This window comes from Paroedura picta, chromosome 11 (assembly GCF_049243985.1).
Source record: "Paroedura picta isolate Pp20150507F chromosome 11, Ppicta_v3.0, whole genome shotgun sequence".
Lineage (NCBI taxonomy): Eukaryota > Metazoa > Chordata > Lepidosauria > Squamata > Gekkonidae > Paroedura > Paroedura picta.
The window spans coordinates 815,557-838,172 of NC_135379.1; the positions used below are offsets into that span (position 1 = coordinate 815,557).

General features: G+C 57.4%; 2 protein-coding genes across 2 annotated transcripts in view; both read right to left on the bottom strand.

Moving 5' to 3' along the window:
- ZNF777 (zinc finger protein 777) overlaps nucleotides 1–15,305 on the bottom strand; it is a 38,909-nt gene extending 23,604 nt beyond the window's left edge. The window contains exons 1-7 of the mRNA XM_077304171.1: nucleotides 15,025–15,305; nucleotides 11,675–12,067; nucleotides 8,874–9,000; nucleotides 7,055–7,168; nucleotides 5,331–5,582; nucleotides 2,087–3,227; nucleotides 1,081–1,120 (exon numbers count right to left, since the gene is read on the bottom strand). Of these exons, the coding sequence (XP_077160286.1) occupies nucleotides 1,081–1,120; nucleotides 2,087–3,227; nucleotides 5,331–5,582; nucleotides 7,055–7,168; nucleotides 8,874–9,000; nucleotides 11,675–12,067; nucleotides 15,025–15,048 (2,091 nt within the window). The 5' untranslated portion in view covers nucleotides 15,049–15,305. The remainder of the gene's footprint in view (nucleotides 1–1,080; nucleotides 1,121–2,086; nucleotides 3,228–5,330; nucleotides 5,583–7,054; nucleotides 7,169–8,873; nucleotides 9,001–11,674; nucleotides 12,068–15,024) is intronic.
- Nucleotides 15,306–21,033: 5,728 nt separating this feature from the next.
- The window catches only part of LOC143820848 (uncharacterized), a 34,184-nt gene continuing 32,601 nt past the window's right edge, over nucleotides 21,034–22,616 (bottom strand). Inside the window, exon 17 of the mRNA XM_077304172.1 lies at nucleotides 21,034–22,259. Within this exon, the coding sequence (XP_077160287.1) occupies nucleotides 21,346–22,259 (914 nt within the window). The 3' untranslated portion in view covers nucleotides 21,034–21,345. The remainder of the gene's footprint in view (nucleotides 22,260–22,616) is intronic.

A 22,616-nucleotide genomic window follows, 5' to 3' on the forward strand; every position in this document is an offset into this window, starting at 1 on the left:
TAGGGGCCAGCCAGTTCTTCTGCAATGCAACAAACAGGACACAGGCTGATGCCTCCCCCCTATTGCCTCCTGCCTTAGATATTCAGTAGATGACTACCCCTGAACATGGAGGCTTCCCTCTGTCACCATGGCTGGTAGCCTAGCCCCCGTGCCTCCCCCCTTTTAAAGCTGTCCATGTCTGTGGCCGTCGTGCCATCCTCAGAGACGAATGCCATGTTTCCTTTCACCCCTGCCAGCTTTCTTTGCCCCCCTCCCGATTCCTTTGCTTTCCCTAGACGGTGCTGTGCCCCCCCCCTCCCGTGTGCTTGTAGCTGGCATTCCACCTCGGATCCCTGCCGGCCGCTTTGCAACCTCAGAGTGACCCCAGTTTGAGTGCCTGCAAGCAAACAGAGGCTCCCCAACCATGGGCAGAGCGGCCCCATCTGCCTCCGAGAGCAGACAGAGGGAGGGCAGGTGGCAGAAGGCCTGGAGGTGCTTGGCCTTCTGCTTGCCAGCAGACATTGAGGGGGCAAAGGGAACCAAGCAGCACAAGGAAGATGGGGAACGAAGCTGTATATATATTTCATACCCCACTTTCCAGTACTCAAAGGCGTCACAAAGGGGGGTGGGGGGAGCTCCAAGAGAGCAGTCCTATAGAAAAGCCACAGCCTAGCTGTTCTGGGCCCCAGGCACGGGGCCTTGTGGCAGGCAATCCACTTGCTTTCCCCTTCCTTCCTTCCTTCCTTCCTTCCTTCCTTCCTTCCTTCCTTCCTTCCTTCCTTCCTTCCTTCCTTCCTTCCTTCCTTCCTTCCTTCCTTCCTTCCTTCCTTCCTTCCTTCCTTCCCTTAGCCCTGAGTCCTATTCTCCTTCCTTCCTTCCTTCCTTCCTTCCTTCCTTCCTTCCTTCCTTCCTTCCTTCCTTCCTTCCTTCCTTCCTTCCTTCCTTCCTTCCTTCCTTCCACCCTGAGTCCTATTCTCCTTCCTTCCTTCCTTCCTTCCTTCCTTCCTTCCTTCCTTCCTTCCTTCCTTCCTTCCTTCCTTCCTTCCTTCCTTCCTTCCTTCCTTCCTTCCGCCAGGGAAGGCAACGAGTGGCGTGGCTTACCTCATGCTGTGAGCGCTGGTCGTGCCACTTGAAGTTGCTCCTGGGAACAAGCGTGACATTCTGGCATCTTCGAAGTAGGGCCTAACCTGCCGTCTAGCCTGGGTATGTGCAGAACAGGAGAGCCACAGGGAGGGGTGATGACAGTCAAAGCAATTTTTCCCTTTGCCAAAGCCCTTTGTTCCCAGAAAAGCCAGAGCCCAGCAAAATATGCAGAAAGATGCTAATTTGTCATCTGCAGAGCAAAGTACCCCATTCCCATGAATGGAATGTGTTTGACCCAGGTGGGAAAGGAGAAGTCGCAGGCCCTGGCATGGCCAGTCCTGTGGAGCCTCATCATCTCCTCGGGGGGGGGGGGGGAGAGAAAACTGTGCTTGAGCCACTCGGCCTGCCCGGAGGGGGGCGCTGCTTTCTCGAACGCTCCTCTCCTGCTCTCTCTGCATGCCTCCTTGTGTGCCTCAGGAGAGCGGAGGAGAAGGGGCCTGGCTCATGGTAGGGCATCTGCTGGGCATGCAGAAGATCCACTCCCTGGTGGCATCTCCAGGCAGGAGGGGACCTGAAGGGCCACGGCCTGAGACCCCAGAGAGCTGCTGCCCGTGTGGGCAGAAAAGACGGACCTGGACGGAACCCGGAGTCTGAATCAGTAGAAAGAAGCCTCGTCTGTTCTCAGCAGTTAATGAAACAGACCTGAAACGTCAAGCATTTGCTGACCAAATAAAATCAGACTCCACATTTATTATCAAAAAGAACAGACTGGGGAGGGGAGGGGGGGAAGCAAGTAGGAGAGTGGGGGCTGGGGGGGGCGGCAAGTGTCACTGTGCCCACAGGCAAAGTTAGTTTGATTCTGGAACCTGTTATTTAATTAAGGGAGCAGCCATCTGTCTGCGTTCCAGGGGGGGGCGGGGGGTACACACGGGGGATCCATTCCCCCACCCCCCCACCCCCCATCGGTCCTCAGTCCCCGGATGCCAGGGGCCAGGAAGGCGAGCAGGCAGGGGGCGGCCGTCACTCCCCCATGTGTGTCCGCAAGTGGTATTTGAGGGACTGTTTGTAGCGGAAGCACTTGGCGCACTCCGTGCAGGGGTAGGGCCGCTCCCCCGTGTGCGCTCGCTGGTGCTCCAGCAGGTGGTGTTTCTGGGTGAAGTTCTTCCCGCACTCGGCACAGTGGTAGGGCCGCTCCCCGGTGTGGATGCGCTGGTGCTCCAGGAGGTGGTGCTTCCGGATGAAGCCCTTGCCGCACTCGCCGCAGGCGTGGGGGCGCTCGCGGGTGTGCACCCGGTAGTGGTTGGTCAGCTTGGACTTCTCGCTGAAGGTCTTGTCGCACTGGCTGCACTTGTAGGGCCGCTCGCCCGTGTGAGTCCGCTGGTGCCGCAGGAGGTGCGAGGGCCGGCTGAAGGCCTTGCCGCACTGCGGGCAGATGAAGGACAGCTCGCTCTTGCCCGCGTGCACCCGCTGGTGCATGGCCAGCGAGATCTGCAGCCGGAAGCTCTTGCGGCACTCGCCGCAGGAGTACGGCCGCTCGCCCACGTGGGTGATCTGGTGCTTGCTCAGGCTGGACTTGTGGCTGAAGCTGCTTTCGCACTCGCTGCACTTGTAGGGCTTCCCCGGGGGTGGCGGGGGCCGAGGCTGCGGCTTGAGGCTGCGCTTGTCAGGGAAGGTCCCTCCGCGTCGGGAGGGAGGCGCCACCCGCCGCGCCGTGTGCAGTCGCTGGTGCAGCAGGAACTGCTGCTTGAGGCGGAAGCTGAGGTCGCAGGCGTGGCACTCGTAGGGGCCTTCCTTGAGATGGTTCCGCTGGTGGATGATGTAGTTGATACGCAGCATGAAGCTCTTGCCGCACTCCGGGCAGAGGTACGGCCGCTCTCGGGTCCGGTTCCTCTGCTGGAGGGTCACCGGCCTGGTCTCGACCCCACTGTCCCTCTCACACAGCGGGGCACAGATCCCGACGGTCGCTCGCGGGGGCTTCTTTGCCACGCGCTGGTCTTCCCGCATCACTTCGGGGTTGCAATTCAGCGAGCAGGGGGGCTCCGCTCTTGAAGAGAAGAGCCCGCGGGGCTGCAAGTCCACAGGATCTTCCTCTTCCTCCTCCTCCTCTTCCTCCTCCTCCTCCTCTTCCTCCTCCTCCTCCTCCATTTTGATCACAATTCCATCATCTTAAGGAGGGAAAAAGAACAAAATCAACCTTTGGGGGTGACCCTGCGTCACTTTGTTAAGAGAGCTGAACACCTTCAAAGATGCAGAAACTGGGGCGACCCTCAGTGTGCACAGCCCCACCTATCCCAGGAGGCCTTTCCTGAGAATGCGCCTGGGTTAGAACCCTGCCCGGCATCCTGTGCCAAGCGAGGGGCAGGATATAAACAGAGTCATAAACAAACAATGTTCCAAGCAGGTTAGCCACACGTCCAATGTGCAGCCAAGTCAACCAGCGGCAGGTGACTCATGGAGACCCTGCTGGATTTTCAGCCTTCAGAGGTGGTTTGCCTCAGCCTGGCCCTTGCCAGCAACCTGGACTTCCTTGGGGTCTCCCATCCATGTACGATGCAGGGCTGAGATCTGATTGGGCTGGGCTGGGCTGGGCTGGGCCGGATTGGGCCATCCAGGCTAGGCCCTCAGCGATATCCTGCCAATGGGCTTTGCCCTCAGCTGCCCCTGAACACTTGCTGGGCCCCCATCTGAAACAAGCACACCCCACACAAGCTCCCAGACCAAACAGGCTACGGCAGCGTTCAAGAAACACAACTGGAAACAATCAAACTTATCTAGAAGTAGTCAGCAATCACTAAACAGCATACAAATAGTACATTTAATATCATCTATGGAATCCTTAAAAAAATGCAGGAGTCCACAGAATGGAAGTAAAAAGTCAGTGGAGGAGGCCAAGAACAAGGTCATACCCACAACTGGACCAAGAACTTTCTCACATGGTGCCGAAGCCCAGCCCAGCCGCCCGCGGGAGTGGAGGCCCAGCCTCACGACAGGCCTGTCCCTGGTTCCACCTGCCTCACTGCCAGAGTGCCCACAGCAAGGGGATACTTTGAAAGGCTGAAACCTGCAATTCTGATCTGCATGTTTAACAGTTCTGTTTTAGGCACTGCATTTGGAGTTCAGCCCTGATCTGGATGGCCAAGACGAGCTCGGAAGCTCCGGTGGTTGGTCCCGGTTGGCACCTGGAAGAGGAAACGGCCAAGAGTCCAGGGCTGCCACATGGAGAGACGCAATGGCCAGCCACCTCTGTGCGGCTTCTGCTGGGACCCAGGTGGCCGAGGGAAGCCCAGCCGCATCAGAGCTCAGAAGCTAAGAAGGGCCAGCTGGAGTGGGAGAGCCCAGAGAAAGGCCTGGGCTGCTATGCACAGGTAGGCAATGGGAACCCCCCCCCCTAAACGTCTCTTGCCTGGAAAACGTAGGGAAGGGGAGGACCGCCGTAAGTGGGCTGTAAAACGGATCCCCTCTTTCTCACCATCCAGGGACTCAAGATAGATCATCCATATTTGAAACAGCAAATCATAGAGCCAGGAATAATATGATGGTCACTAAATTTTGTTCGCTTGTATGCCCCCCTTCCCGGTCTGGCTCAGGGTAGCCTACAAGATGTTTAAAACAATTCATCAATATGTTTGTAATGAATTATTAATTAAACAGATTAATTAAAAGCAATTTAAAAACCGCCTCCTCAGTTTCAGTGTGTACCCTTACAGGGGGGTCGGGGGTGGGGGAGGCTGCCTGGTGCCGAGAGAGGGATTCTCAGGCAGGGAGATGCTGTTTTCCCGGCCTCAGCGGCAGGCCTGGCAGAGCAGCTCAGCCTTAGAGGCCCAATGGAAGGTTTTAAATCCCACAGGGCCCTGGTCTTGCCTGGCAGGGTGTTCTGCCAGGGCCAAGAAGCCCTGGCCCTGGTCAAGGCCAGTTTTACCGCTCTGGGGGAGGGGACTCTGAGTGAATTCTGGTCACCTGACTGTGGTCCTCTCTGGGGGACACAGCAGAAGAGACTCTCCTGTAGACATGAGGGTCGCAGCCCATTCAGGGCTCTGAAGGTGAGAGTCAAAACCTTCAACATGACCCGGTCTTCAATCCGGAGCCAGTGCAGCTGGGAGAGCAACAGTGCAATATGGGTACCCACAAGGTCCCGCATTCTGGACCAGCTGGAGCTTCCGGAGCAGTTTCAAGGGCAGCCCTACACAGAACAAGTTACAGTAGATGGGCTAGAAGAGGCAGGGGGAGGGGGAGAAAAAAAGCTCTTCCATTGCTTGACGATGGCTTACCTGTGCAGCTTCCGTGTTGCACAGTGACCCTCTTAATTTCCCCAAAATCCACGTACTCGCTTGCTTCCTCCAGGCTGTTCCCTGCAAAGTTCCCGGGAGGGGTCGTCGCACTGTACGGACTCTCACAGGGGGCATCTTGGTCCAGGCCCTGGAAATCCCCCTCGGAGCTCCCGGACATCTGGTGTTGCTCCAGGTCTTCTGGGCAGTCGTCGGAATGGGGCTCCTCTGTTTTGATCACCACCCTTAGGCCAGCTGCAAGGAGAAGAGAGGCTTTTAATTATTGCAAGAGAAAGTCTGTTAAGACTGGAAGGCTGACAGGTAAAGGTCTCCCCTGTGCAAGCAGCGGGTCATGTCTGACCCTTGGGGTGACGCCCTCCAGCGTTTTCATGGCAGACTCAATACGGGGTGGTTTGCCAGTGCCTTCCCCAGTCATGACCGTTTACCCCCCAGAGGCAAGCTGGGTCCTCATTTTACCCACCTCGGAAGGATGGAAGGCTGAGTCGACTTTGAGCCGGCTGCTGGGATCGAACTCCTAGCAACCCCCAAATGGTCCCCCAGGTCCCAGAGAATATTCATTTCTGAAAACTTCTCCCGGCTGCAGGAGACAGTGAGGACCCGAGGGAGAGACGCAAAAGGATCTGAACTCCTGGAGACTCTCACCCGGGCTGGAGGAAAGCAAGCATGGCTAGCAGAGGCTGGGAAGATGGAGCTAGGGGCCCTCGGGTGCCTGCTTGTCGGCATCTGCTTTGTTTATTTATTTATTTATTTATTTATCATACTTATATACCGCCCTCCCCGGAGGCTCAGGGCGGTTTACATCATAACAGAGAACAATACATAAAACAGTCTGTAACATGTATAACTGATAACTAATAATTGTAACCAAAATAACAGCACAATATAACGGTATAACAATATAGTACTACAAACAGGTCCAGGGCTTATTGATGGGATTCTGAGGGGGGTGGTTTATTTATTGAATTCTGAGGGGGGGGTGGGGGGGGAGCAGGGGCCCTTGGTCGCTGTTGATTATGTCTGGTCTCAGCCAAATGCCTGGTGGAAGAGCTCCTTTTTGCAGGCCCTGCGGAACTGTTTAAGCTCCGTCAGGGCCCTGATCTCTTCTGGGAGCTCGTTCCACCAGGTAGGGGCCAGAACAGAGAATGCTCTGGCCCTGGTCGAGACCAGACGGACTTCTTTAGGGCCAGGGATCCTTAGCTGGTTGGTGGTAGTAGAGCGCAGAGCTCTTTTGGGGGCATAGGCGGGGAGGCGGTCCCTCTGCTTGTGTCTGCTCTGGGGGGACAAATAGTGTTTGCTGCCCCCCACTGGCTGTCCCTTTGGAAGCCCTTTGTGGCCTGTGGCCCTGTACTCATCACACCATGTCTCCCAGTGCCAGTGAGCACATGAAAGCTCATCCCCAGCCTAAGGCTCTGGGAGCATGCTGAGTCAGCAGCAGGATAAAACTGTTGCTCTTCAAAGTACCACTGGACACAGGCGTCATTCTACCTCTTGAGTAGGTTCAAGAAGGGGGACACCCGGTGCACAGGCTGTCGAGTGGCAAGAACAATGTGCATGAAACAACGGTTCAACAGTCCGCGGATCCTACAATAACCGCTTGGCCTCTGTTGCTGAGTCCCTCCCCCATCCCAGGAACGAGTCTGCAGAATGGCCCTTACTGCAGCTTGCTCCATCCCACACGCCCCCTGCTCCTGAACAGCCCCACCCACCTGCTGTGGGATTCGGAAGGCTCCCTGGTTCTTCGGAATCCTGCTCATCCCCCAGACACGAGTCGGCACGAGGCTCGGACTGGGACAAGACTCCCGGCTTGGAAATTGCATAGTCTGTGTGAGAAAGAGAAGCAGAGCGCTGCCAGGTCAGGATCACTGGGCATGGCCCCTTCGCCCCCCTCCCTACAATTCCAACCTCAGAGCTTGTGGGAGGTTGCAGCCACCGAACCTCTGTAGGAAATGGAAGCCAGAAAGGCGAAACCCGGGGCCCTTCCGAAGTTCCATGTTGCCCCCATCGAAGATTCCCCGTGCCCTCCAGGCCCCGGAAGCCATGCCGGGATTGTCATCGGAGCCACAGATGATCGGAAAGGAGCCTGGTCCCGCCCTCTCAGCCTGTCACCCTAAAAAGCTGTTTGGGAGCACAGCTTGAAGAACAAACCCTAAATCGCTTGTCCCCTAGATCAAAGGCAAACAATGACCTCCCCTCCCCAATTAAAAAGCCACAGCCACTAAACTGTGTGAGGTGGTGAGACAGATGATGAGAGGGAGGGGGAGGATCGTCCCCTTTAACAAGCCGCTTGTAAAACACACAGCCTGCAGGAAGCACCCATCCGGAAGGGAAGGACCGAGGTCAAGGTCATCCGACTCTGGACTGGTGATCCTGCTCTTTCATGTGGAAGCAAAGCTGGTTTGTCTCAACAAATGAAAAAGAGAATAAAAGCACCTGGGGTGCAGAATGGAAGGGTTCTTGGATCTTGGATAAATTTCAAAAAGACCCCCTTGTTATTGATTTTATTTAGAAGAACAACACAACACTCTGAGTGCTAAGCATTTCTCCCTCACTTTGTAAGGTGGAACGATCCAGGAGATTAAAATCCTAGGAGAGCCTGTTTTCATTACACACTTTATGGGCATGCACACATTTCACGTTTGTTTATTCCTTTCCCACTTTCCCCCCCAGCTTGAACTCAAAGAGGGTTAGATCGGACACTCCTCCTCTTTTCTCACAACCACAACAGCCCTGCGGGGCGGGGCAGGCCACAGCACACTGGCACAGGTTAGATTTTGTAAACCAGAAATGCTGTTTCAACTGTGCTTATCCCCAGAGTCCACGTACATCCCTGCTGCTTTTCGTGGCTGTTACAGAACTATTACTGGAAACAAGGTACTTCTGATTCCCTCACATGCTTCCGATGGTCAGGCATGTGGTTTGCACAAGATCTGTGCAGGTGCACACGAGGCTGGCCTCCACTGAGTTCCCCTGTGGGGTCTCCCATCCAAGTCCTAACCTGGGCGGACCCTGCTTAGCTTCTGAGAGTTGACGAGGTCAGGCTAGCCTGGCAGACCGAGGTGGTTTCCCACGGCCTGTCTCTGCATTGCTTGGTGGTCTCCCATCCCAGCACTGTCCCTGCTTATCTTCCGAGCTCTGAACAGATCAGCCTGGCCTGGCCTACTCAGGCTTCTTGTGGCTTGGCCCCGATCAGGAGGCGTCTCCATTTCCCCCCCCAAGGACGTGGCCACACGTGGCTCTCCCGCAAAGGCAGCAAAGGGCCCTTCAGCCCGCCACAGCTTGAAGCTGCGTATCAGTGTAGTTGCTGAAATCGGGCAAAGACGGGGGCAGAGGGGGTCCTAGAGAATACCTGGAGGGGCGAGCAAGGCCATGACTTCACACCGTTCGAGCAAGGACCACACAAACAGAACACGCCGAGGATGCCAGCTGGAGGCAGAGCCCAGGCAAGTGGCGGGGGGGGGGGGCACAGAACCCAAAGGGGCAGGAGGGCTTCCCGGTCCAGCCAGCAAGTGGCCCATGCAACGTTACCCAGAGAGATCAGCGATTCGTGGTTCCCCTTCATCAAGTTCTTGTAGAGCTCCTTCTGCCACTCCTCCAGCTTCTCCCACTCCTTCTCGTTGAAATAGACAGACACGTCATCAAACGTCACTGGCACCTGGAGGCACGAGAGTGGCACACGCATAACCACCGCTGCCCCTCTTAGGCCCCGCCACGGAACCCAAGATCAGCGGGCGGGGAGAAACGGCAAGGTTCTTCCGCATCAGAAGGTCCCTCGTTCCCCTCTTCGTCCTGCTAGCAAACTGTGAGTCGGCGACATGGCCTCCTCACTAGGGGACAGCCCCCTCTTAAGCCTTGCCTGCCATCCACTGGAAGAGCCCCTGTGTGGCCTGCAGAAGGTCCCCATCCAACCCGAGGCAGCATCTCCACCGAGAAGGATCAGCGAGCCACGTGGAAGATCCTTTTCTGCCGGAGACCCGGAGAGCCGCTGCCAGCCTGAGTAGACAAGACCGACCTGGATGGACAGGGTGTGTGTGTGTGTGTGTGTGTGTGTGTGTGTGTGTGTGTGGGTGTGTGTGTGTGTGTGGGTGGGTGGTCATGTGTCCTCTACTGGGGTTTAGTGCCAGGCTACAACGCTTCTGTTCTCCCGGGAAGAATCCATGGGCAGTTCTCCCAATGGAGGGAAGTCAGCCATGGTGTCCACAAGGATCAGCTCCACCAAACGGACTCCTCAGGGATCTGGCACTGGGGGTGAGTCGTGCCGTGGCCAAGACTGTGGGTGGCACCCAGTTATTCAGGGAGGGCAACACTGAGGCCCTCCACAAACAGGGTGAGCAGGCAAATATGTGGGCATCCAGTGAAGCTGGTGGACAGTAAATTTAGGACAGATGGAAGGAAGAGCTACTTCACTCAGAGTGGATAGATTTGGAACAGGCTGCCAGAGGACGTAGGGATGGTCACACAAGAACACAGCTTTCAAAGGGGGTACAATAGATTCATGGGGAATAAGTCTCTCAATGGCTACTAGCCATGGTGTCTGAGGAGAGCCTCCATATTCAGAGGTACTTGTCCTTTAAATCCCAGAGCCGGAGGCAACATCAGCAGAAGGCCTCAGACTCTATGCCCTGTTGTTGGCTGTCCAGAGGAACTGGCTGGTCCCTGGGTGAGACGGGAGACTGGACTAGAGGGACCCTCCCTGGTCTGACCCAGCAGGGCTCTTCTGAGGGTCTTCTCAGGGGAAGGCCTCGGCCTCTCTGCCCTGTGGCTGGCCCTGCAGAGGAACTGGCTGGCCCCTGGGTGAGACGGGAGGTTGGACTGGAGGGACCCTCCCTGGCCTGACCCAGCAGGGCTCTTCTGAGGGTCTTCTCAGGGGAAGGCGTCAGCCTCTCTGCCCTGTGGCTGGCCCTGCAGAGGAGCTGGCTGGCCCCTGGGTGAGATGGGAGGCTGGATTGGAGGGACCCTCCCTGGCCTGACCCAGCAGGGCTCTTCTGAGGGTCTTCTCAGGGGAATGCCTCGGCCTCTCTGCCCTGTGGCTGGCCCTGCAGAGGATCTGGCTGGCCCCTGGGTGAGACGGGAGGCTGGATTGGAGGGACCCTCCCTGGCCTGACCCAGCAGGGCTCTTCTGAGGGTCTTCTCAGGGGAAGGCCTCGGCCTCTCTGCCCTGTGGCTGGCCCTGCAGAGGAACTGGCTGGCCCCTGGGTGGGACGGGAGGCTGGAGTGGAGGGACCCTCCCTGGCCTGACCACCAGGGCTGATGTACATGGGTATTTAGCCCACGACTTTTTATTTTGCCACCGTCACTGAGGTTTTTTGGCACTACTTCTCTGTTGACAGTTCCATAGTGCTGGTATGGATTGACTGTTGGTTTTAACATGGACTGTTTTGCTGCATGGGAGAGATCAGCTCTGTTTAACTATTGTGATTGTTTTAAATTTGTGTTATTTATCGATTTATTTATTAGAGCAGACAGCTAAATATGCAGGATACAAATGTGTTAAGACTGGGCCCATTTTACAGATAGGCAATTAAGGCTGAGAACGAGCATTTTGCCCAAGTTCAAATAGGGATTTCATGGCTGAAGTAGGATTTCAACCCAAATCTCTCACAGCCAAGTCTCACGTGCCCTCCACTGGATCAACAGTCCTGTCCTTCCACAGAAACAAAACCTGCAGGACCTGATCTGATAAATGTACAGATCCATGCCTTCACAAGCCATCAGATTCAAATCTAATTTAATCCAAATTCCACTAGTTCTATGGAAGCTGGAATCCTCACTCAACAACACACACCTTCCCACCTCAAGGGAGTTATTCAAATTAATAGCAATGGCAATTAATTAATAGCAACTCTCTTTTCCCAACTCTTATTCTAAAAATTTTGAGCCAATCCGTCCTAGGAAGGGCAAACTCAGAGGACAGTCCTCTTGGGAGAAGTGTGGCTCTTCCACCACAGCTGTGCATCAAGGGGTGGCCTAACCATTCAGCTCGCCTCCTCCTCCTCCCCCCGGAATGCTCTGCAATGGAACCAGAGCTGAAGGCTGAGCAGGGACAAATTGGTGTCACCTGCTCCGCTCCCTCCCGCACACCTGACATTTCTACCAATGTCTCCCTCACCAGGAACAGGAGCTCACAACAGCCAAAGAGAAAAGGAAGCAAGGCTGGAGGCATCGGGGGTCCCTCAACCCTAAGATGCAGGAGCAAGTCTCTCTCCACCCTGCCCTGAGACACCTGTCACCATCCATGCCCTAAGAACACAAGGGAAGGGCAGCTGCATGCTCATCCACGATGCTGGAGGGGATGCCTGCCCCTCTGCAGCAGTACCAGCCATGCTTACTTTGGGGATGTCCCCCTTGGAGCCCGGGGGCAGCCTCAGGATCCAGAAGTTCCGGTTCTTGAGCAGGTTCTCCATGTTCTCCAGCCTCCGCTGCAGCAGTCCGTACTCCTGGATGAGGGTCCCCAGGGCGGCCCACTTGCTCTCCAGTTGATTCCCAATTTCAACAGCTGTTTTTTCACAGTCTGTGATCTTCTTTTCGGCCGTCCCCGTCCTGCCCTCCAAGTCCAGCAGCCGTGTGGCATGAGAATCCACTTTCTTCTCCATTGCTTGGAATGATGCTACTAAGGTCAGAGAAATCTCAGCCGTCTGGGTTTCTCTTTCAAAAGTTCGGTCAGAGTTGGTGAAGAGCCGAGGTGGTAGCAGCCGCTGAGACTCCGTGTCCAGTTCTGGTGCCTGCAGGCAAAGACAGACAGTGAGTGTCGAATCACAGAACCATAGAGTTGGAAGGGCCACCTAGGCCACCTAGTCCAACCCCCTGCTCAATGCAGGGTCAGCCTAAAATATCCATGGAGTTTAAATCCATGACTGTGGGTCCTCTCTGCTGCCAACAGGAGCTGCTCCCTGCCCTCCTCTAAGTGGCAACCTTTCAAATACTTCAAGAGAACCAGAACATCCCCCCCCCCCCCAAGCAACCAGCAACTTCTCCCTTAGCTGGTTCATGCGTTTACTGCTTGGGGGCTGCCAAATTACATTCACTCTGGGAATGCTGGGAATTACCATGGGGAGTCAGCAGGAGCGCTGAGAATGTGAGCCAGGGGCTGACACCAGGAAGTCCCTGATTCAAGTCCCACCTCAGTCCTGCCCTCATTAGGCAAGCTCACTTCTCAGCCTCCTCTGCCAAGGGAAGAGCGAAAACCCACAGTCCTTTGGGGATGTTCCTTGAGCTCCCCCACAGTAAATTCTCCCTCCTGGTGGTAACTGAGTCTGATGGCTGGTCAACAGCAAACTCCTCAGCAGATGGGGAATATCCAGGCATATACTCTGCAACAGATTTCTAGTAGGAGTGCCTTTTTAATTCCTGGGTGCATGCACAAACATTCTGTGTGCATGGGAATGTCATGCGCATAGCACCTGGAGGGTGGTTTGGCTTGCGGGTTACTGACCACAACCCATAACTCTTTGACACCAAAACTGATGGCAGGAACAGGGTGGGTGAGGTTGTGGGTAGCTCCAACGACAGGGTGGCTCGAAAGAGAAGTGCTGCACATTTAAAATGAGCAGAAGAGCTCAGAATGGAAGACAACAATGAATCACCTTGAGGGATCAGGTCATAGCACTCTGTCAGTTGTTCCCTGCTGCTTGTCTCCAGCATTTAATGAACCAAAGCACGTCTCCTCTCAAGCCAGTGGCCTCACATAGTGCCCCACCCTGAATGCCCAGACCAGAGGCAGGAGCCCGCCTGCAAGGACTTGGCTGCACAGTTTGGGTTTTTGGAGGAAAAATCTGGAAAAGAACTGAACTTGGAATACCTCCCCGCTTCTGGCCTTATTCATTTAAATCCTAAGGCACCATAAAAACCAACACAATCTCTCAAGGGAAGACGCTTGTGTGAGTCAAACCTCCTGTGCCAGATACTCTTAGTGATTTGTTGCTTTTAGCACCAATTTTAATTGCTTTGTTTTGTATTATATTTTTGTAATTTAAGTATTTTATGGAAAAGCAACAATAGTTACACGCACTAGACAGGATAACAACTCCTGAACTCCCACAATTCCACAGGGTCTGTAAAAGGGAGCTCTTCCACCAGGCATTTGGTTGAGGCTGACCAACTCAATAACATCCGCTGGTCCCCCCCCCAGACATCCCCCACATGATCTGAACCCAATCTGTCCTCCCTACAGGTTCGTGTTAGAAATTATAGAAGTTATTGTTGTAATAAGAACTGTTATTCAGCTGTGAACCCACCAGCCACAGTCCTCATAGTTATTATTGTTATTAATGTCTATCCCCACATTTTATGTAAAATGCCCTGAGCCTCATGGGAAGGTGGGAGAGAAATTTAATTAATAATAGGACAATTAATTCCAGCCCAGTTCTGTTCTAAGGAATGCCTTCAAAGGTCTGTGCTGAACTTGATGGAGATGCACCCGGGACTGGCCGTGGCCTTTTGAACCCACGCCTGACCTGACCTTTTATATCTGACATGCGCCAACCCATTTCATGCCCTGCTCAAGGGGTGGGTGGGTGGGTGGGTGGGTGTCTAATCCACAAAAGCTGATGCCATAATGCGTTTGTTGGACTTTAAGGTGCCATGCAGCCCTTTATCCCTTTAACAGTTTCAAGGGTCTGTCTCTCTGGGGCCCAAAGACCTGGGCATTCGACCATCACTGAGTGCTGAAAATGTGGAAGTGACAGCTGCAGGACCACAACAGAATACAGAAAAAGCTACACAACATGGCTGCAACTGATGATGCATGGTTCAAAACACACACACACACACACACACACATTATTTTGCCCAACATTATAAGTAAAAGACCTTAGAAATAAGGGTTTCGGCCTTAGGGGAGGAGCTGGCATTGGGGGTGTATTGAAAGCTGCTGTTTGAACGGCGCCAGCCCTGGCGTGGGGAGGACCCGGCCTTAAACGAAAGCCAGCCGTGGTCCCTCAGGGTCAGCCCCTCCTGCCTGGGCCTTCCTGCATGTGGGCAGGGCTCTGCAAGGGCTCAGGGAGACGTCTTCCCAGCCCCCCCCCCAGCAGGGCCCCCCTGGCGATGGGGAGTCCGGGTTCCTCTCCCAGGGCCAGAGGGTGATGCCCGGCCCCTGCCCCCCCCCGCATCCCCCCGCCCCCGGCATGAGCCCCCCCGGAGGGCGGCAGGAGCCCAGCCCAGCCCAGCCCAGCCGCATCCCCTGCCCCCCCCCCCGGCCGGCTGTCAGGGCCGCCGCTCGTTGCCTGGTACTGGCCATGGTCCTGCTCCTGCGGCTCCCCCCGCCCCGCAAAGGGCCTGCCGCCGAAGGGGGGGGCGGGGGGCCGGGGCTGGCTGCGGCTGCGGGGGGGGGGGGGCGGGGGGCCTTCCGGCCAGGCCTCCGCGGGCGGGGGGGAGGAGGACACAAAGCCCGATGTCAACAAACGCCCCCCCCCCCGCTCCATCCCTGGGGCCTCCGCCTGACAGCGCGGCCGGGGGGGGGAGGCAGCACCCCTCCCCTCCCCTCTCCCCGCTCCAGCTGTCGGGCTGCCCAGATCTTGACAAGCCGCTGCGGGGGGGGGGGGGGGAAGCCAGGCCCGCCCCCGCCCCCCCCGACAGGCAGGGCCACGGGGGGGGTCGGGAGCAGCCAGCCAGCCAGCCCCCCCCGGCACCTGCCCCCCCCCGCGGACCAGCCCTCTCCCCTGCCCCCCCCGGCGCGGCTCACCTGGGCGGGCGCCCCCCCCGCCATGGCCCTGCGTCGCCCCCGCCTGGCCGGGCCCCGCGCCACAACGAGCCCCCAGCCGGGCGGCGGACGCCGAGGAGGAGGAGCAGGAGGAGGCGGCGGAGGAGGCGGCGGCGGCGGAGGAGGAGGAGGAGGAGACGCCGCCCGCCCTCGCCCTCGCCCTCGCCCTCGCCCGCCCGGCTGCCAGAGGAGCGCGACAGGCGGACAGGCGGACGGCGGCGGAACCAGCGCCGCTCTGCGCTAGGGGGCGCGCATGCGCACGACGACGACGCCGCGCCGCTCCTGCCCGCCGGGCCGACCCACTCGCTCGCCGCCCGCGAGGCCCGCACTTCCGGCGGCCGGGCGGAAGGGGAGGGGCGCTGCGGCGGCCAACTGCGCGGGGGGGGGCGCTTCGAGTCAACGGGGAAAGGGCGGAGGGCAGGAGCACGGCCCAGGGGTGCCACCCTCCCGGCGGGACCGGGAGATGCCCGCCCAGCGCAGCGCCCCTCCGGGCTGCCGGGACCTCCCCCCCCCCCCAGGGCCAGGAGGGACCCGACAGGGGCAGCCGCGGCGTCCTGCAGAGCTTGCATGCGGAGCGGCCCGAAGGGCGGCGGCCATTCAGGGAGATTGCCAGGCCCCGCCGGGAGGTTGGGGTTCAGGATGCGGACGCGGTGCTTCCTTTCCCACCACTGTTCAATGGACCTGTTGCCAAGGCTCGAGCGTGCAAAACCAACGTTTGAGTCCAGGGAATAAAACTTTGTCTTCGAGGAGTCCCGAGTTTTGTTCTGCGGCTTCTGCCCACCGGAGACGGCCCCTCCCTGCCTGCCTGCCCCTGTGCTTCCAAGGAACCCCAAGCAGCCTCGACCCAAGCAGCACCCTTAGGGACCCAGGTGGGTCACCTGTTGCTCAGCTGGAGCCCTGGGGCACCTCGAAGACCAACCACGTGCCATCCTGGGCGGTCAGGCACACCTCATCAGATACATGCATGTGAAACTCTGCGGCCAGAGAAGGCACTCTGGCCTATGGAACTATAGATTATTATTTTAGGGATGAGAATTTCTTAGACAGATTAACTGGAAGGGGGGATTGTGTTTCTATTAATGGGCTCATAGAATCATAGAGTTGGGAGGGACCTCCTGGGTCATCTAGCCCAACCCTCTGCATCATGCAGGACACTCACAACCCTCTCGCTCCTCCACTGTCACCTGCCATCCCCTTCACAGAATCAGCCTCTCCGTCAGATGGCTATCCAGCCTCTGCTTAAAAATCTCCAAAGATGGAGAACCTACCACTTCCCGAGGAAGCCTGTTCCACTGAGAAACCGCTCTAACTGTCAGGAACTACTTCCGGAGGTTTAGGCGGAATTTCTTTTGAATTAATTTCATCCCATTGGTTCTGGTCTGGCCCTCTGAGGCAAGAGAGGACAATTCTGCTCCATCTTCCACATGGCACCCTTTTAAAAACTTGGTTATCAGATCCCCTCTCAGTCTTAATCTGTATTTTTGACGGTTGCTGGGACTCTGAAACAGCTATTGCATGAATTTCCCAAGGGACTAGAGGGCCCAGAGCTGCCGGGAGGGAGAAGCTTATAGCTTCTATAAACCCATACATTGCAGTGAAGAAGCCATCCCAGAGCAGGGGTTCCAGCTGGTGCCTCTTCCAGGGCCCGGCTCCACACCAGCCACCAGGATGGCTCCAAGATGACGGTCCAGAGTTGTCACCTGCTCGTTGTGTTATATGCCTAATTACTGTCCCAAATAATTGCTTCAAAGAGTCACAAGGTTGGGTCACGTCGTCTTTTGAAGCTGGTTTATTGTCATTTTCATAAAGGCAGGAGTCACAAAGTGGGATCATACTGAGATTAACACAAACTATCTTCTTTAAAAAATATTAGAGATTTCTCCTTGAATTAAATAAGTTATAAATGCTCACGAAAGGTTTTGCCCAGAATTAATCTTTATTGGTCTTCTAGATGCCTCTGGACCCAGCCTCTGTTCCTTAGGAAACCGGAAGTGTCAATACCTTTTCCTTGCAGTCCATGCCCCTATCTCTTTGGCCTCTCCCTAGCTCGACACGCTCCAGAGGGGCAAAGTGAGCAGAGGCGGTGGACTCTTCCCCACAGCACCCTCTGCAGGAGGGAGGTGGGAGTGGCCTACGAAGGCGCAGGAGAGCATTCATCTATGGCCAGGGAAATAAGGGGCACAATTAACCCTTGGAGCAGGGCTGGGTTTGAACCACGGCTCAGCCCTGGCATCCTTCAGTAAGAGCAGAAGGACTGAGTGATCAGGCAATGAGGAAAGGACCTCTGAGCATACATGGAGTATGCAAAGCTGCCTTTGGCTGAGTCGGACCACTGGCCCCTCTAGCTTGGCCTTATCTTTTGTTAGGGTCAATTGTTGCATGACAGGAGGCAGGACCAACACCGAGGACCCCCCCCCCCCATTTATACATACAATGAATAAAAGATCAACCCGCAGCTGCTGGTGATTGGTTACCTCCATCACTTGAACTGATAGGGCCCGTGGCCGATCCTGCCGCAAGCCCACCAATCAGACTGCGGTTCCCTGGTAAGAGCCCCCTGGCACCCATGAGGGAGCCAACTATTGGAGAGTCAGTCAGAGGCTCTGATTGTCGATCCTGCCTCGGACCTCAGGCTGGGTCCTCAGCAGGGCTGCAGACAAACCTCCTCTGTTGACCGCCAGCAGCTCAGCTCAACGGCCTTCTCCAGCCAAGGCTGCAAGTCAGCCTTGGGGAGTGCCTGGAGAACTGGGGGAGGAAATAGGGGGCCTCAACCACTGGGGGGGGGCTTCATCAGGGCACAGTGCCAGAGTCCACCCTCCAAAGCAGACGTGTCCTCCAGGGGAACCTCTCTGTGGTCCAAAGGTCAGGTGTAATTCCAAGCGCTCTCCAGGCTTCACCTGGAGGCTGGCAACCCTACACCCACCACCTGCTTACCTGAAACCCCAGTGGAGCTGGGGACTGCTGGGTAGACGCTCACGTGAACACATGAAGCGCCGTTCTCCTCACACCGGCCTTCAATTGGGGCCCATCACCTTGGAGCCATCTTCTGACCGGTATGGCCTCTGAGTCACTCCGATGGGCACACCCCCTGCAGCTTGATCCTTTGGGCTGTAGATGTCAGCACTTGAACCCGGGACTATGTCGCAAAGCAGAGACTGTGAGCCACAGCTCCTCCTCCCCTCGACACAGGAAACTGCCTTCTTCTGGAGCAGGCCATAGAGCTCTGTCTGTACTGCGGGAGCAGCTCTCCACGGTCTGGGTCCTCCAAGAGCCTTTCTCCCAAGACCAGCGTCCCTTCTACACTTATGTCGCAAGGGAGTGATTTCTTTAATGTCTTTCTCTGTGCTGCTCTGCCCCCAAGCAAGCCACTTTCTCGCAAGGCCGCCCTTCACGTGAGAAGCTGGTTCCCCAGCATGGCTGCCACAAGAGCTCTCACCCCTACTCGCTGCTAAGCTGGTGCTCCACTTGGGAAAGCAGGAGGACAGTCTGGGGAACAAACAAGGAGAGGGCTGGGGCCGGCTGACCAGCAACGTCTGGTGGAAACTCCGGTGATCCCCCATGACAGCATTCAGTCCCCGTCCGGTCCCCCCTCCAGGTGGGCTGCTAGCTCTGAACTGGGAAACACTGGAAGTTCGGGGGGGGGGGGGGGGGAGCCTGGGGAAGGCAGGGCTTGGGGAGGGGAGTGACCTCAGCCAGGGCCTAAAGCAACAGTCAGGGAAACTGATTTTGGCCATCTAGAGACCAGCTCAGGTGGGCAGCCACGTGGGTCTGAAGCAGCAGAAGAGAGGCGGAGTCCGGGGGCACTTTGAAGCCCAGCAAAGCTTAATTCGGGGCATCAGCTCTCACACGCGGCTTCAGATACACGAATGGCAGCATCAGATACACGAATGGCGCGGGGATGCTGGTGTGATGGTGGCAGGGATTGGCTGGGGTCGTCCATGTGACAGAACCAGGGGAAAAGGAGCACTAGATACTTCTGGAGATGGGCCAGTGGCTGTGCTGTAGGTTCCCCCCGGAAGTCGGCAAGCCCTCCCCCCTGTGACCCTCCCTCAGGGTCCCGTCAGGCCTCCCCCCGGCCCTGCTTCCGGACAGCAAACAGGATCCAGGCCTTGGCTGAGGGGCTACAGGGCTGAGGCACAAGCCAAGCCAAGCAAGAAACTGAGGGGGCCTGGAGGGTGGGTGGGTGTGCATCTGACAGAGGCCAATCGTATTGTCGTCATTAAAAGGCCAAGAAAAGCAACCCCCCAAGCTGGAGACTCAGGTCTGATTCCCCCTCCTCCTCTACTTGAAGCCAGATGGGTGACCCCGACCAGGCCCTGTTCTCTCAGAGCTCGCTCAGCCTCACCTACCTCAAAAGATGTCTGTCGTAGGGAGCGGAAGGGAAAAGTGTTTGCCAGCTGCTTTGGGGCTCCATCATCATCATCATCATCATCATCATCATCAATGATGTTGTTGTTAGTTGCGAAGTCGTGTCCGACCCATCGCGACCCCATGGGCAATGATCCTCCGGGCCTTCCTGTCCTCTACCATTCCCTGGAGTCCATTTAAGTTTGCACTGGCTGCTTCCGTGACTCCATCCAGCCACCTTCATTCTCTGTCGCCCCCTTCTTCTTTTGCCCTCGATCGCTCCCAGCATTAGGCTCTTCTCCAGGGATCATCATCATCAATAATAGAGAAGGGTGGGGTGCAAGCCCTCCCCAGCTCTTCTTCTTCTGAACCATACTTCTGCATTTGGAGCAAGCCAGGTCTCCCCACAGCCAGGTCCTTCACCTTCCCATTCTGCAGCCCCCTCAACCGGTCCTGACTTCTCTCCCCTCCTGGCACCCCCCTCCCCCCGAATCCACCTGGCTTCTCAGTGAGAAGGGCAGACTGGGAAGGCAGCCGAGAGCCAAAGAAGCGTGTGAGTGCGCTACGTGCGCACTGCCTGGCGTCCCAGCCTGCCCTCGTGAGAAGGCAGCCACCTTCCTTGCTGGTGCTTGCTCATGTGATTCACGGATAAGCCCCCTTTCTCCCCTCGTCCCCCTCTTCTCCCCCCGACCCTCATCACCTCCTCGTGAGGAAGGACGGGCTGAGTGCATCTGGCCCAAGGTCACTTCCACAGCACAAGCTGGGATTTGAACTGGGGTCCCCAAGGTACCTGCCCAACATTCCTCCCCACTGCGCGGCGCTGGCTGGTGGGTCTCTGCTGTGTGGACCAAAGGGCAGGGGACGGTCGCAGCTGGGGCCTCGGGCTCCGGCTTCTCCCAAGATCCTGTGCAGCGATTCACATGTGACCCTGGCCTGGCTGCAAAAGGCCAGTCATCAGCTTCTCCCAGGAGGCCCTGCGGCCCCCAAGGGGAGGAAAGAGGGGAGGAAAGAGGGCTCACAGGCCCAGAGCTTGCGGTGGCTCCTGCTGAAACTCTGCCTGTGGCTCCTGAACAAAGAGAGGGTTGGTGCTGCCCAGAAGTCCTGTACAGCTCAGGGCTCACACGAAGGCGCTCGTGATTCCGGAATGAGCCTTGGGGCCCAACTCAGCGCTGGCATGCCTCTCCCCCAGCAGCCACACCCATGACTGCAGGGATGAAGGTGCCCCCTGCAGCCAGAGCCCTGAGGGAAACCCATCTGCCCCGCACCTGGACAGGCAGACATTCGGCACAAGGGCCCTGGAGCCCCTCCTCCGTGGCTGTACCCAGGCCCGAGAACCGTGCCTCCAAAAGAAATCTCCACTCCGAGGAGGGATCTCTGCCCCTTATGAATGGGGATTCTCACGGCATACAGAACAAACCGGGGGGCCTCAACTGAGCCCCTCCGCACCTGGTCTCCTGCTCAGGACGCTCTGGAAGGAGAAAGAGCTCCCCAAGGGGGGGGAGGCCTCAGACAGGCTGGAAAAACGTGCCCACCCCTGCCCAGCCAGACATGAGTCCAGGCAGTGGACTGCCCCCAAGGGACCACCCACTGACTCCCAGGGCTAAGGCAGCAGAAAGCAAAGACCCACAACAACAACACGGCCGGTGAAAGACAATAACTTTACCACCAAGAGTGCGCGAGAGAACCACACGGCGGCTCCCTCCCCTCTCCTCCCATGCGGATGACTCCAGAGAGTGGGCAGAGATCCACGGTTTGTGGTTTTTGTACAAACAGACACCCTAGCAGTCTTTCTAGCGTCTAGGTCTCCATCCAGTGTGGCGGGAGAACGCGAAACGCTCAGCGCCAAAGCCTCTCCTTCAGTCCCCAGCTGCGCCACGCGGGCCAGTTCAAAATGGCTGCTGTCACAACACACACAGACCGTTCTGTGTCCCAGCCAGAGTGTGCCGGGCAGACCGCCTAGGGGGGAAACATCTCCTGCCCGCAGGGCCCCCCCCGAGCGTCTGGCCGCAGCCCCCTTCCACCGCGTGGGCCACAGGGGAGGTCATGAGGCAGGCCGTCCCGCGCCCAGGGTGTCTCCCCCTCATGGAGCCGCTGGTGGCCCACCAGGTGTTGCTTGCGGGTGAAGCTTTTCTGGCAGAGGGGGCACTTGTAGGGCCGCTCCCCAGTGTGCAGGCGGCCGTGCGTGGCCAGGTGCTCCTTGCGGATGAAGGTCTTCCCGCACTCACCGCAGGCGTACGGCCGCTCCCCGGTGTGGATCATCTGGTGACGCAGGAAATTGGAGTGGTGGTTGAAGCCGCGGCCGCACTCCCCGCAGATGTAGGAGCCGGCCTTGGGCCCTGCCGCCGCGTGCGTCCGCTGGTGGAGGCGCAGGTTGATCTTCAGCCGGAAGCTCTTCTTGCACTCTGCGCAGGTGTGCGGCCGCTCCCCCGAGTGCCACAGGCGGTGCTTGCTCAGGCTGGCCAGGTGCGGGAAGCTGCGGCCGCATTCGGGGCAGGTGCAGAGCCCGGACCCCAGGGGCAGGCTCAGCGGAGGGCTCCCTGCGGGGCCAGGGGAGGCCTGGGGGTGGGTGCTCTGGTGGAGGGCAAACTGCTCCTCGTACAGGAAGCTTTTCCCGCAGTCCGGACACACGAACGGAGCCTCCCCGGGCAGGGACCCCTCCTGGACGATGATCGTGGTGAAGTCCCCAAAGCTCCTTTCGCCCTCGGAAGGCTCCTCCGGGCTGACGGCTGTGCCCACAGCCTCTCCGTCGGCACACGCCAGGCCCTGCCCAGGGAACGGAAACTCGGCCTCCTCCTCCTCCTCCTCCTCCGACCCCTCTGGCAACAGGCCCAAGCAGCCAGGCCCTGCCTCAGAGGGGAGGAGTTCGGCATCTGGTTGGGGGGGGGGGCAGAGAGGAGGAGAAGAGCCCGTCAGAAGCGAAAGGGATCCAGGGATCCCACAACGGATACCCAAGGAGCTCACATCCTCCTCACCTTTGCAGTTAGCCCCGAGAGTTTGGGAACTGAATGTGGGTTAATTCAAATTCATTAACACTGCAGAGGTGTTATGTCCCCAGCACACTGAGAGAAACGTCCATCTCAGATAGAATTAGGTGCCTCTCTGTATTGGTCTGAAGCCACAAAACCAAGTATGAATTCAGCGGCACCTTTAAGATCAACCAAGTTTTAGTGCGTCGAAAAGCTTCTCCCCAGAATTAAACTTAGTTGGTCTTGAAGGTGCCCCTGGAC